The sequence below is a fragment of the Melospiza georgiana genome, chromosome 5 (genome assembly GCF_028018845.1).
Source record: "Melospiza georgiana isolate bMelGeo1 chromosome 5, bMelGeo1.pri, whole genome shotgun sequence".
In the NCBI taxonomy this organism is placed as follows: Eukaryota; Metazoa; Chordata; class Aves; order Passeriformes; family Passerellidae; genus Melospiza; species Melospiza georgiana.
The window spans coordinates 57,440,178-57,453,414 of NC_080434.1; the positions used below are offsets into that span (position 1 = coordinate 57,440,178).

General features: G+C 38.5%; 1 protein-coding gene across 1 annotated transcript in view; it reads left to right on the forward strand.

Annotated features, from left to right (window-relative positions):
- EVC2 (EvC ciliary complex subunit 2) overlaps positions 1–5,362 on the forward strand; it is a 61,252-nt gene extending 55,890 nt beyond the window's left edge. The window contains exons 20-22 of the mRNA XM_058024812.1: positions 617–810; positions 1,688–1,789; positions 2,268–5,362. Coding sequence (XP_057880795.1) covers positions 617–810; positions 1,688–1,789; positions 2,268–2,613 — 642 coding nt within the window. The 3' untranslated portion in view covers positions 2,614–5,362. The remainder of the gene's footprint in view (positions 1–616; positions 811–1,687; positions 1,790–2,267) is intronic.
- Positions 5,363–13,237: the final 7,875 nt, after the last annotated feature.

Genomic DNA, 13,237 nt, shown 5'->3' on the forward strand with positions numbered 1-13,237 from the left:
GCAAAAAATAGGCAGGATGTTTGGAAATAAAAAAATACTACCAAAAGAAAAGCAGTTCTTCACTTCACCCCTTAACAAGTGTTACAAGCTGTTCTCTCAGCTTATCGCAGAAACTTGTGTTAAGAGAAGCTGAACAATGATGTGATCAAACATGACAACGTGTAAAGTTTTTCAAGGCTATTTTTCCCTCCACAATTTTACAGACCAAGGAATGCCACATTGCTTCCTTGCTATCTTGAAATTATTTCCTTATAGTAGAAGAATCCATAAATTAGTTAAGCCTTACATGTTAGAATGTAATTGTCTTGTGATTTTTCAAACCAAAGGGCATCAAGTACATGCCCTGAGCAGATATGCCAAGATCAACTGATTATTTAGCATTTACATTGCCAAAATCCCAAATGAAATGGACAGCCATGATATACATGGGCCACTGTGGGTAGAAACAGCAGACATAGAAGTGTGAGCACTTGATGCCAAAATTGTCACTACTAAAATAATCTTCAGTAATATTTTTTGCTTCCATAATGACTGTTTATTTAAAACATTAACTAAGATTGGCTAACATTTATTTTCAGTGCTGAATTTATCTTTCTTTTACTCATTTATCCTCTAGGAGCTCCGTCTGGCAGGTTATTTAGCTAAACTGACGAGGGTGCCAGTGGGGGTGTTGCACAGGGTCCTGAACTTGCTGCTACCATCCAGCTCACAAAGTGAGGTTCTTTCTGTCCTTGATTCCATCAGTAAATATTCAGATGGTGCTGTTGAAAGTGAAAGTAATGCAGATGAGTCTGGCAGCTGTAAGAAAAGGTAGGTGTGGTGTTTTCTGGTAGACCACTGCAAGACAAGATTGTTGTTTTATGTGTATGTCTGTTTGCTGGACAATGAGATTGAGAGCTATAGAAAAAAGTCACAGGTGCATAAATTTCCTTTTGAACTATTTTTCTGGGGTAAAAGTACTTTAAAACTACTACCTTATTTTGTGAAATTTTTTAACTATAATAAATTTATTGATAAAAACCTAAAGTAATTTTATAAGTTTATTAATTAAACAGTTATTTCATAGATTTATAAATCCTGTTCTGATCATTTTCTTTCTGTTACCTGAATTGGAGTTTGTTAAAATATTTTCCTTCCACTTTTTTTTTAATAATGTTCATGACACACTGTGTTTTAGGTGTCTATAGCTCTTAAAGAGGTAAAGGAGATTGTCCTTCCTAATAGTGAAAGTTGCCGCCTTGCAGATGTCTGTCCCTTTGTAGTTAATTACTGAAGTTGGAGGTGGGCACTGAGTTTCCCTTTTCTCACAGACACAGGTAGAATCTCAGGGCCTTTGTCACTCCCTTTAGCCCCATTAACATGAGCTGAAATCTGTGCAGTAACACCAAGGGATGCTCAGGATCTGCTCTCCCAACTCCCTGCCCTGACCTGGGCAGGAGACAAAAGCAGATGTTGTGGCATTGAGCCCAGTCCTTGGCAGCTGTGCGTTCTCAAGGAGCAGATAAGAGTCCTTGGTACCATGCCCTGAGGTCTGATCTTAACTGATTTAAATGATTTTTGGCAGGGCAGCAAGAGTTCTTGAACACTCTGACTGCGTTTGTGCTGTTGCTGTCATGGGTTTGTTAGCTAAAGTCAGAGAGGGAACAAAAATGTGTATATTTGGGGATTTTTTTTCCTTCTCCTTCAGGAAGAGCCAAGAGTTGTGGCAAGCGCTGGAGAGCAAAATAAGGCAAGATCTGATAAACAGAAGTTTAGAAAAGATCCCTTCTCTAAACAAGAGAAAAGGCAGGTAAGGAGAAAACCAGAACAAACATACTGGGTGGTTTTTTTTTCTTTATAGTTTATTTAATGGGCCAAGATTCTTCTTACAGCTTTTAGAATTAGTTCATAATATGCATTTTCTAACACTTCTCTATCTAGTGCTTGTGGTTCCTACAACCTATTTACACATAATAAGCAAGATAGTAAATACCTAAAAAGATTTTTCTGTACCTATACACAAAATTCTCACATTTTTCACATACATTGCTCATCTTCCCTATGTTTATTTATTATGAGGTTGCCTTTCCTTTTGCAATTTTGTATCTCAGAAAATGATACGTGAATTATTGGGAATTAGAATGAAAACTACAATTCTCTCTGTTGAAATATGATTTTCTTTAGCTTCCAAGTAGCTTCACCACTTCTGTGGCTAGGTGTGGTATAGGACGTTGTGCATTTTTTGCCTCAGTTTTCACTTTTCACCTCAATTTTTCTCATTAATGTAGTTTGATAAAGAAGAAGCAACTTGCTGTCTTGGAAAAAGCAGTGTTCATTCATCTGGGATGTTCAGGTGCAGACCCTCCTGTGGAACAGCCTCATCCAAATGGTCCACCAGCTTCTCTGAGCTCTGCAGCTGCTGAAGCCATAGAGCTCTTTGACACAGGGGAGAAGGTACTTCTGTTCCGTGAACCAAGTGATCCAAAACTTGCTTTGCATAGTTTTCCAAGGAAAAAGAAGAAGAACTTTCTTAATTCTAAAAAGGCTGCTCGTGCAAACGTGGATTCACAAGAGCAACTTCCATTTAGAGTATCACTTAGGGAAGAGGAAGTTATTTCAAATTCAGGAAAATGATGAAGAATGAAGTGTACAGTTCAAATAACATGTGTTGTTTTAATCTGATTTGTCTGATATTGGAAATAGATGTAATTTTAGAATGGCACAGTTGGTGATGTGCATCTTGCATTTTTTAATTCCTGTCAGTGCTTTGTTGTACTAGGTAAATATGGGTTTTCCATGATGCACATTCTGACAGGCAGGACTCTGTGTTCCTTCACTACATTTTGGTCATTTTTGCACTGATTTTACCATAGTTGTATTTTCATAATTTATACAGAAAGGTTATTTATTGTATATAGTAGGTACTGATTTACTATTTTTGTATTTATATTTTTGTGGTAAGCTGCAGTATAGCAGATGAGGTGAAGAGATGTGGTAGAAGAACCACATGTCCTCTGTTCTCTGATTTTATATTATTCTAGTTAATTTACTGTTTAACAGTCTGTTCCTAATAGGCTTTGCATGTTACTTCTGCAGTCTGTGTTCTGCAATGACAGCTGGTAGTCCAGATCTTTAGCATATACTGTGTACTGAGCCTTTCATCCTGGAGTAACTTCAGCGTTTCTCTGTTTCTAAACTTGCTTCTGTTGAACTGTGACTGTGGCTACATTTCCAAACTGTTACATATTTACAACCTGTTGCAGTCTTGTCCTTGGTGAAGCAGTGTCATCACATTTGCTCAGCAGAAAAGTGAAAAATGTAAATGGGCATGTAATGCCTTCAGGAGCTCTTTTGATTACAGTGCTGCCAATTTTTGCAATTTTAGATATTTTTTAAGTTTTTATTCCTGAATTTCTCTAAGTTGATAAAAATATAATTTTATACTTCAGAAAGAGTTAATTTTTAAACCTGTCTGGTTGACTTGAAGAGTCCAATAAACATGAATCCCAAAAAGAGGAACAGGAAAAGCTAATTAAAATAACCACATGTAATTATTAATATCTTATATTATTCAAGCCTGTTTTGAAGGTGTTGTAACTGTATTTGAATGCTGTGCTCTGAGGCCACTGTGATCACATCTTTTCTGTTTTTTCTTGTACAGATCTTCAGTGCCTTTTTATTAATAGGGTGCCATATTATTTGAAAATTAAAATGTTATACATGTATCTACAGTTGGCATTTTTTTTCCCCCACTTCTCTGACAAGTTTAAATATTCGTTCCACAGAAGACAATTAGTGTTTCCTATCACTACTAGCATTAGAAATTGTATGCAGTAATTAGAATGACAGTCTTAATTATTATTTGATTGCATTCTTCAGGCTTTTCATGGAAGTATTTGCTGTCACAGGAAGAGGAGTCTGTCAGGGTTGTGGGAGTTCAAAGCTGCTGTTTTAACTGGGTCTGGTATTTCATCCCCAAGGCATGAGTGGGTAAAGAGAAGGGTCTGTCCTGCCTTGGAAGTGGGCCAGAGCTGTACAGGAGGAGCCTCAGGTGTTTCAGAAAAGGCAAGAAAGCAATTAAGCAATTGGGAAACTTGGACAGCTCATGGCTGCAAGGAGCACTTGAAAGCTGAAGTACCTTCTTGAATGTCAGTCCCTTCAGGATGTCTTTGCAAGCCCAAGCTCCTCACTGTTACAGTATAAGAGGGAAATGACATTAACTCATCACAGATATGACATGGAGCCCAATAGCTGTACTAGGTTACAATAATAAAATGCAACATCTGAATATTGATTACAATATCAATTTATTATCCTTAATAAATAATCTATCTGTCTAGCAATAGAAACCTGATTTGTAACTCTCTCACACCTCATTACATATTTGAAGCAGTTCAGTGACTGTAACTTTGTAGCAGGGAAAGTCACTCCCTGCTATGAGTCACTCTCATATCATGCAGTACATATTCAAAGAAACATCCAGATCTTGACATCTCTTGTGCCTTGTGAAAGTACTAACTAGGAAATAGCCCACTTCAGTGAAGAGTTGGCTTGCATTCAGCTTTGAGTCACACCAGAGGACAGAGGGCCAGCTGTTGATTGTGCAGCTTTGTGTGTGTGCCACAGGTATTGCTGTCCTTGTTTCACAGCTGAAGTCTCCCAAAGAATGTGTGTGCTGGACAAGCCATTCAAATTCATCCCATTTGGTTTCACAGTCATCAATACAAGAAGTAATAGAAGGCCAACTTCTTCAGTGTTTGAAACATTGTCCAAATCAGTTGTGTTCCCCTGGAAGTTCATTGCTTCTCCTGTTGCCCTTGACAGTTCCCTGTGTACTCCCACATCCATTGCACTGTTCTCCCTCAACATGAAGCCATTGCACAAGGAGCCAAAGCATACAAAGAACAAGCAAATGTAACTGTCCTTGGTCAATGATTTAATCCATACAGTAAATAACAACTTACTGGCCATGGTAAATTTTATTGAAGAAATTATTCTCCATGCTAGACAAATAAACTGTAGCTTTGTTACGATTTTTTCAACATGTGCTTCAGTAATGTCAGCTTGCAGCTAACAGCCCTTGTGCCCAGGGTTCAGGATTTTCAGGAGGCTTAGTTATGCCCAGGCTCTTCAGCATTAACAACAACCCACTTTCTCCTCACCTTGCTGTATTTTTTGCTTGGGATACCTGGATACTGGATTAGCATGCAATACATTTTCCCCACACTGTCAAGTTTTTATTTAAAAGAATACATTTTGAAGGTTGGTGGTTTTTTTTAATAAAAAGGATCCCACATGATGAAAAATATTTCAGGAAAGATGTACTAAAAATGTCCAGCAGTGATTGAGGTGAAAATGCTTCTGTGAAACAAGTGGGTTGAGATTTCTTATCATAAATTTATATTAAATTTCTTTAACCTTGGTGTTGCGTATTAATTTATTATGAAGTAGAATACACATGCTAGGCCTAATGAAGAATAATTCATACCAAGAGTGAATAACTGGATGTTCTGGAAGAGATTATCTGTGTCAAAGTCAATCTGTTGTAAACAAAAGTGGGAATACCTATATGGACCTGGCACTTCACTACAAAAATATGTAAATGGAAGTAAAAGGATTGACACTTTAGCAGAAATAATTGTTATATTTTATAGGTAACTTTTATCTTCGCTGATTACTGTAACTGTTTCAGGTTTAGATGAATTTTTAAACAGATAATGTCTCTTTAATAAGGTCAGTTCTACAAAGTACTTGTCTGCCTTTTTTGAACCTGGGGAACTCATGCTGCTTTCTTTCATTATGTGGTATTTACCCAGCTGCTATTTTAACACCTTCATTTCTTCTGGGGAATGTTAAGTTTTTATGCTGTTACCTTTGTACAACCCAGTTCCAATAATTACACTGCCTTTTGTCAACAGCTCCAGCTTCCCAAGAGACTGACAGTGGGATTTGCAAAGCATCAAATGCCAGGTTCACTCATCTGTTGCCCCATGCTGTGCTTGTGTAGCTGGTGCAGCCTCAGGTGTAGCAGCATACAGCTTGTTTTCCTTGCTGAGCTGTGAAGCTGTGCTGTCACAGGCTGTTGAGAGCTGTGTGAGTTCACATGAATAGCAATGCTGTGCAAGTGATGAACATTGTCCTTCTAGCTGAGTGTTCCAGGAAGGATCTAGCCTTTTCCACAGTCTGCTTCTCCACTCAAGGTCTCTTGTAAAAATGACTGAAAAAGGCCACCAGCTCAGGTCTTTAGTACTGTCTTCCTATTTGCTTTTTTGTTATTCACAGGGAGCAGGGCAGGGAAAGTCAGTACTCCACCCTTGTGGAAGAGTATACAGCAGGCTCACTGTTTGCCTTTGTGTGCAGACAAACTGTGACCTATATTTAATGTTAATCTCATTAATATGTTCCATGAGAACTGGTAATGTCCACCTCTGTATTTGAGCAGTCTTGTTATCTAAAACCACTAGTTACTTTTCTCACCTCAGCTGTCAAGTGACCAAAAGCAATTTGCTTTCTCCAAGGTTCAGAGATTCCTCTGGAGAGCAGAATACAGATACTTGCAGGGAACTGAATTTTGAAGAAGTCAACATTGTTGGAGCATCTTCTTCAATTATGCCAGAGAAATTATCTCACAAAAGAGGCTGTGTATTTTCAACCACTTTTGTTTGAAAAAAGATGACCAAATAAGAAAATAATTAAAACCTGGAAGTGGCACATATCATTCCAAGCCATAATAGCACTCAGAACTTGGCAGATTTGAGCATTGCTGATTGAATTTAGTTCTTGATACTGTGTAGTTGAGAATGACATCTGGTTCCAATGTGTAATGGTTTTATAGTTACTCAGCTGCACAAAGATATCCCTATATAGTGATCCAAAAGAAGTAAAATATTTCTGTGCAGCAGCCAGTGAAGTCTGTAGCTTTCAAGAAACCCTTGTGTGTTCCCAGTTGAAGAAGGTAATCCCTGGGGATGTGTTTGGTTTTGCTTTTTGTTTTTTTTTTAATGAGTTCTAGGAGACAATATATAAATGTAGATTTACTTTGCAATCTCTGAAAATAGTCCAAGCTTTGTCAGTGCTAACAATCTGCTTATACACACTGGGTTTTATCTTTGGTGTCTGCAAACTCAAAGAGTCATTCTGTGTCATCTCTGCTCAGAAAGCACCCAGGATGAAGTGGTTCCCTACAGATCAGCTCCTACCTTGCCCTCTAGAGTCTCTGACATTTTGGCAGGAGTTATGACAATTTGTCACATGTACTGGAATACAAAAACTTAAGAAAAGCTCTGGGATTTTTTGTCAACTCATTCAGTTTTAGTTTTCTGTCATGAGAGGGTTAAACAAGAAGCCTGTGTGAATCCCAGTGGTGGATGAATAAAGATCTGGGAACTGAGGCCCTGATGCACTTCATTTCACTTGTAAATAGAACAACCAGTGAAAAATCCTACCGGTAGTGGAATAAGACAGTTTGCAGCCAGCTGTTGAATATGCAGCACCGCCCTTCATGGAAATTCACTCCCAAACAGCAGTGCAGTGGTGGAAAGGGGATTTGTGAGCTCTCTTCTCTGAAGCAGGCATAGAAAAGCTGCGGGGTAAGCAGATTTCCTCTGAGGTTTTGATGCAAAGCAGTAAGTTGTAGCACTAATGGTGCATGTGCTGAAAAAGATTTCGAATGCATCTTGTATGTGTCTTTTAAGAGAAAAGTTAATTTCTTATACCAAGCCCAGACTGAGGAAGGAATACAATGAGGTTATGAAATTACTTTTTTCTGAGGGTAACTGTATTGCTGCCCTTTTGTCTGTGTTTGAGAGGTTTTCTTCCTAATTGTAGTGTATGAAGAGAGCACTCATTTGGAAGTAATATTTGCCAAGGACATGTGATAAGAAAATTATTATATGGAAAACCCTATAGATTTGGGGGAGAAAAAAACTCTGCAGAAATGACTGGGCATCTTCCTGGCTCCTCCAATTTTTATGTGTATGAATAGTTCCTTAAATGTGGTCCTATTTACATAAATAAGGATGTCAGGGTTTGGTTAACGCAGCCCCTGCAGACAGTGATTCAGTGTCATGTACCTCTAGAGAATAATTCAGAGTGGCACAAAATCCTGCTAGCATGTTCTGGCTGTCAGAGCTCTGGGCACAGGGTACATGCTGCAATTTGTTTTGCTACATTTTGACCATCTAAATGTGTCTAATCAAAGCAAAATGTTGTGGCTTTCCTCATAACTGAAAGGTACAGGCGCCACCTTGGAATGGTTTCTCCTTCTCTTGGACCTTTTTGCTGTGTATGGCTTCTGCAAGGCAGAGGAGCATTTTCATTGTGCACCTCAGAACCTCTTTGTAGAAGAGACACTAAGTTCCAGACATCATGGTTAGGAGAAAGAACAACTATGTTTTATTAGACTAACAAATACATTTGGGCAAAGCAGAGCAGCTTTACTGCTATTGTTTTTCAAAGAAAACCAGAACTTTTCAGCTCTTGGCAGTTGCTGTGGGAACAATTTCAAACAAAAATGGTATTAGAACTGGTCAATGTTTATAATGAAGGAATGTCTTTCATTTAAAAACAAAACTCATTTAGCACACAGTAAACAAAATAAAATAAAAATATTTAGGCTGGTTTGTTTCCACTTTCCTTTTCCCTCTTATACTCAATTCTTTTAAATAACTGAATATCTTTTTCCCTTTCCCCTGATTTTATTTAAATAGGACTTGTTTTGGTCTTTTTAATAGAAGGAAAACATATTACAAAATGCTTGGATAAAAGAGTTGTTCATTTTAAACCAGTTCTTCATGGCTAAATCCACAATCACATGACCTTGTATTAGTACTAATAGTAGGAGATGTATTTAGGGATCCAACATCCAAAATATGATCTTCAATTAATTCTCTAAAGACACCTACATTTCAGAAGCCTTGAACTGTTATTTTCCCAGTTACCTAAATGTTAATTAGCAGTTATGTGCCAGTGGTCCCAAAGTATTCCAGTCTCAGTGGAACTACATAACTCAGTGTCTGATTGATCCTGAAGTATCTTTGTCATCTGGAAATTAGGTGAGGCTGGCTCAGTGGAGGCTCTCCTGCAGCATTTCATGTGTGAGCATTTGAGGGGCTGGGATGGCCAAGGGGTGGCTGACAGGCTGGCACAGATCACACTTGCTAGAGAAATCTTAGATGTACGTGTATTTTCTTAGTGAAGAGTTGGGTTTTTACTTTCTAATTCCTTCCTAATGAGTCATTGGGGCTTTACAAGGTGAGTGTTTTTAAACAAGCTATTTTAATGTTTCATCCTCCAGAAACAGTCAGATATATAAAAAACAGTCCTAGAAATCATGTAAAGATGCAATTTGATAGCCCTTTCCTGCCTGTATGAATGGAGGCACTCACTGTAAGCTTGAAAGCAGAGGTGTTCCTACCCACCAGAGAGGAGTTATGTTATGTTATTGCCAGAGAGGTAGACTTTAAAATGTAAATTCTCCAAAATCCTTACTGTAGTTGTATGAAATCTGAAAATCCAGTAATTCAAGTGCCTTAATTTCAGTGGGTGGAGAAAGTGAGGCAGCAGAGTCATCTGGGGTTAGGTCTGGATCCTTGGAGCAGTCAGTCTGAAGGGAAGCTTCAGGTATAGAGTAACCCCTGTTCTCTATACCTGCTGGTGTTAAGTAACACTTTAGCCTATCACTTTATAACCATTACGACAAGATTTTTGGGTGAATGAAAGATTTCTGGCAAACAGTTGAATTTTGGCATTGTCACACTGAGAAATACATATTTTATGAAAGCATTTAGCTGATTGCTGCCAGTTGTCATGCCCAACAGCTCTTGCTCCTTTTCCAGCTACTGTGAGTGAGGACTGGGGCTGAGCCCTGGGGGAGTCAGGTTTGGGTTTTTGTGGTTGAGATAACCTCTGAGGTATTAGAAAGTCTTTTTTCTCAGCCTTGTGACTGAAGAAGAAGTCAAGATTCATCAGTTCTACTTTTCAAGGTTGTTTATTTTTTCTTATTTATGACATTCTTTGACCTGCTGAGATCTGTCCAGCAGGTTGGGTTGTGGCACAGTGACCACCCTTGGGGTGGTGTTAACTTTTAGTACTATGAACTACGTGTACTTTATTTACAATAATTTTCCAATATTTATCACCTATGTTAGACAGTTTGTCTCTACTCTAAACTAATCAAAAAGTGTCACTATCCCAGCAGAAAATGGAGGACAAGAAGAAGGAGAAGGACAGAGCATGCTTAGATTCTTCTATTTTGCTTCCCGAACCTCCATTCTAATACCCCAAAATTTTACTTTTTCACCCTGTGACAAATTAAGTATCATTCTTCTCAAACTCTTGTGGCTTGTAAAGCTTTGCACAAAGTTGGTAGTTTTTTCTATGGACTAAAATTGAAGGTACAGGTGTTTTTGACTCTGTGCCTAGGTCTCTGAGCCCCCTGCCAGGGTCTCAAATCACCCAGGGCAGCCAGAGGAATGTCCTGGGTCCCAACATTCAGGTACAGACACTTTACTAGAGATTGAAGGATATTATGAGGCCAATATGCTCAGGACACTGCCATGCTCAGCTGTAACTCACCATGCTGGGAGAGTGTCACTGCCATATTTTCTGGGAAAATCCCTTCACTCAGGATTTTGCTCCTGGGAAGCTGAGAAGCCTCAGAGAAAAAGGAAACAATAATAATCTGGTTTGGTTCCCCTGTGTTTTGCTGCTTTGGAATGTGTTTGGAGACTGTTTACCAATGGATGGTTGTTTCATTGGTTTAATGTGAATTGTTTTGACTTAATGGCCAATCACGGCCAAGCTGTGTCGGGACTCTGGAAGGAGTCACGAGTTTTCATTATTATCTTTTAGCTTTCTGTAACTATCCTTTCTCTATTCTTTAGTATAGTTTAGTATAGTAATTAGTAGTGTAGTATAGTAAAAAATATTCTTTAATATATTCTAGTATCATAAAATAATAAATTAACCTTCTAAGAACATGGAGTCAGATGCATCATTCCTCCCTTCATCTGGGAACCTCGTAAATACAAGAGGAGAGATTCCTGGTTTTTTTGCTAGAGATTGTGTTAATTAAAATGAATACCAACAAATTTTTAGACTCATGACAATTAATATCTACAGAGCCTGCAAAGCTATCTTGGAGATAGATTTGGCTGGGAGAATGCATGGCTCTGTAGCTGAAAAGACACAAGAAATCTGCTCCCTCTGGTTGAGGATGATGCCATTGTGTGCAGGAACTGCCATGAGCTGAAATGCAAATAGTTACCCATGTGCCATGCAATTGCATGACAGAAATTAAGAGTTGATCATATCTTTCCATCAGTCCCAAGAGGAAATTTTATGTTTTGTTTTTTTGGTTTTTTTTTCCTTAGTGCTTCCTGGTGCTTGAATTAAAAACCAGCAAGCTAAGAATGTGGATGTGCTTGGTGAAACACTGGTGTTTAATTACACGTCTGTGAAAGTTTCACTTGGAGCCAGATCTTGAGCACAGATCCACCAATGTAAACAGATGTCTCCTGATTGGTACCCCTTGAAGCTCTTTTGTTGATTCATACATTTCTGCTGCATTGTTAGTTTTTAAAAAAAATTCTATTTCTGCTTTAGCCTAAACATATAAATACAAGCAATAAATACATCTGTGCATACTTTCTGCATTTTAACTGGAAACAAATCCCTAAATCTGAAATCCATGTCTGCCCTATTCATCTTTGCATGCCCTCCCAGTGACTAGGGAATTTTCATTCCATTTGATTCCCACCACAGCTAAAATGCATAATTCTAACTGCTTTGTGTTCAGCCTGTCTGGTAACACTGAGCAGTCTTGCAGGTGTACAGAATTTCAGGTGGAATGACAACTCCCAGATGACAACCACAGCCTAGTGCTGCACACTGTGGGCAAGTACATCAAAACATAATTTCCATCTATTCCTTTTACTCACTTTCAGTGATTGCTATTCTTTTATAAAACAACTGTTTTTGTTTTAGCAATACAAACTTCTAATATTTCCATTCCTCCAGCATTTGTTTTGATTATAAATAGTAAGGAAATTACTACCACTACTCTCATTTCACAGAGGGGGAAACGAAGCACAGAATAACTAGATTTAAGGAGAGTGGTCTTTCCAGCAGATGCTACCACGTGGCATTTATTCCATGAACTTTTGTTAGGAGTAAATGATGCCATTGCTTCCCAGCGAGGGGTAAAAAACAGCTGATGCTATTTCACAAGTGCCCTGAACACAAAGGGCTGGAAGAACAATTGAGGGGAAAAAGCAGCAGTATGTATTTCTTGAGCTTGCAACAATTTAAAAGTCTTTCACTTCAAATAACAGAGTTGTCATTAAAAAAAATTGCCTTTATTACTGAGGTTTTCAGTTCTTTCTTGAGAATAATTTTCATTTCAAAAGTGCTTTATCTTCAATTCTATTGTGGAAGTAATCACTTTAAAAAAGAATATGATTGCGAAGTAGTTAGTGTGGACTTAAGGACTATCCATCCAATTCTACCACTACTATTTCAGTGAAATAGTGTGGAGAAAGATCTGGGGATGAGATTCCAGTTTCTTTTCAGTGAATAGAAACCTGTTCACGTTGCCATGAGGTTAATGGAATATAATGTCAGATCTAAAATTCAGGAGCATGGATAGACTCATCAGGAAGGGTTTCAATCAGCATGCAGAGAGTATAACAGCTTGAGAAATATGTGTGTGGATACAGCCCTCCTGAAGTTCTCTTTCACACAGCAGCTCCTGAATACCAATGAAAGTCCTGGCCTGGCAGGAGTAGTCCTGAGGCAAGAGCAGGGAATGGGTTCAGAGTTACTGCCTACATAGGTTTGGATTAGTCACTTCATGTTTTCTCTGAACATAATTGTTGGCTGTGGCTGATAGTGGGAAAATAGCTATTCTGGTTGCCTTTTCTTGAATCAAGTTTTGATTAGTTTCCAGAAAGATCACAAAAGTAGCATTTGCTCAAACTGCAAGTGCTTTTATTAAAAATAGGTCTACTTGCAGCCCTGGGGCTGTTGCTCAGGGCTGCAGTCATTGTCCTGTGCTCTGTGCAGGGCTCACTGGCTTGGCAACAGGGAAAAGCAATCTCTCTCTCTCTCTAAATCCTACCTTTTGCAGCTTTCCCAAAGCCCTCTAATTTTAAGGATTCCCTCACTTTAACATTTGCATTGCATTTCACTGCTGGGCTGTGCATATCACCAAAGTGAGACAAAAGAATTTTATGGGAAGATAAGACATAGAGAGACTTAA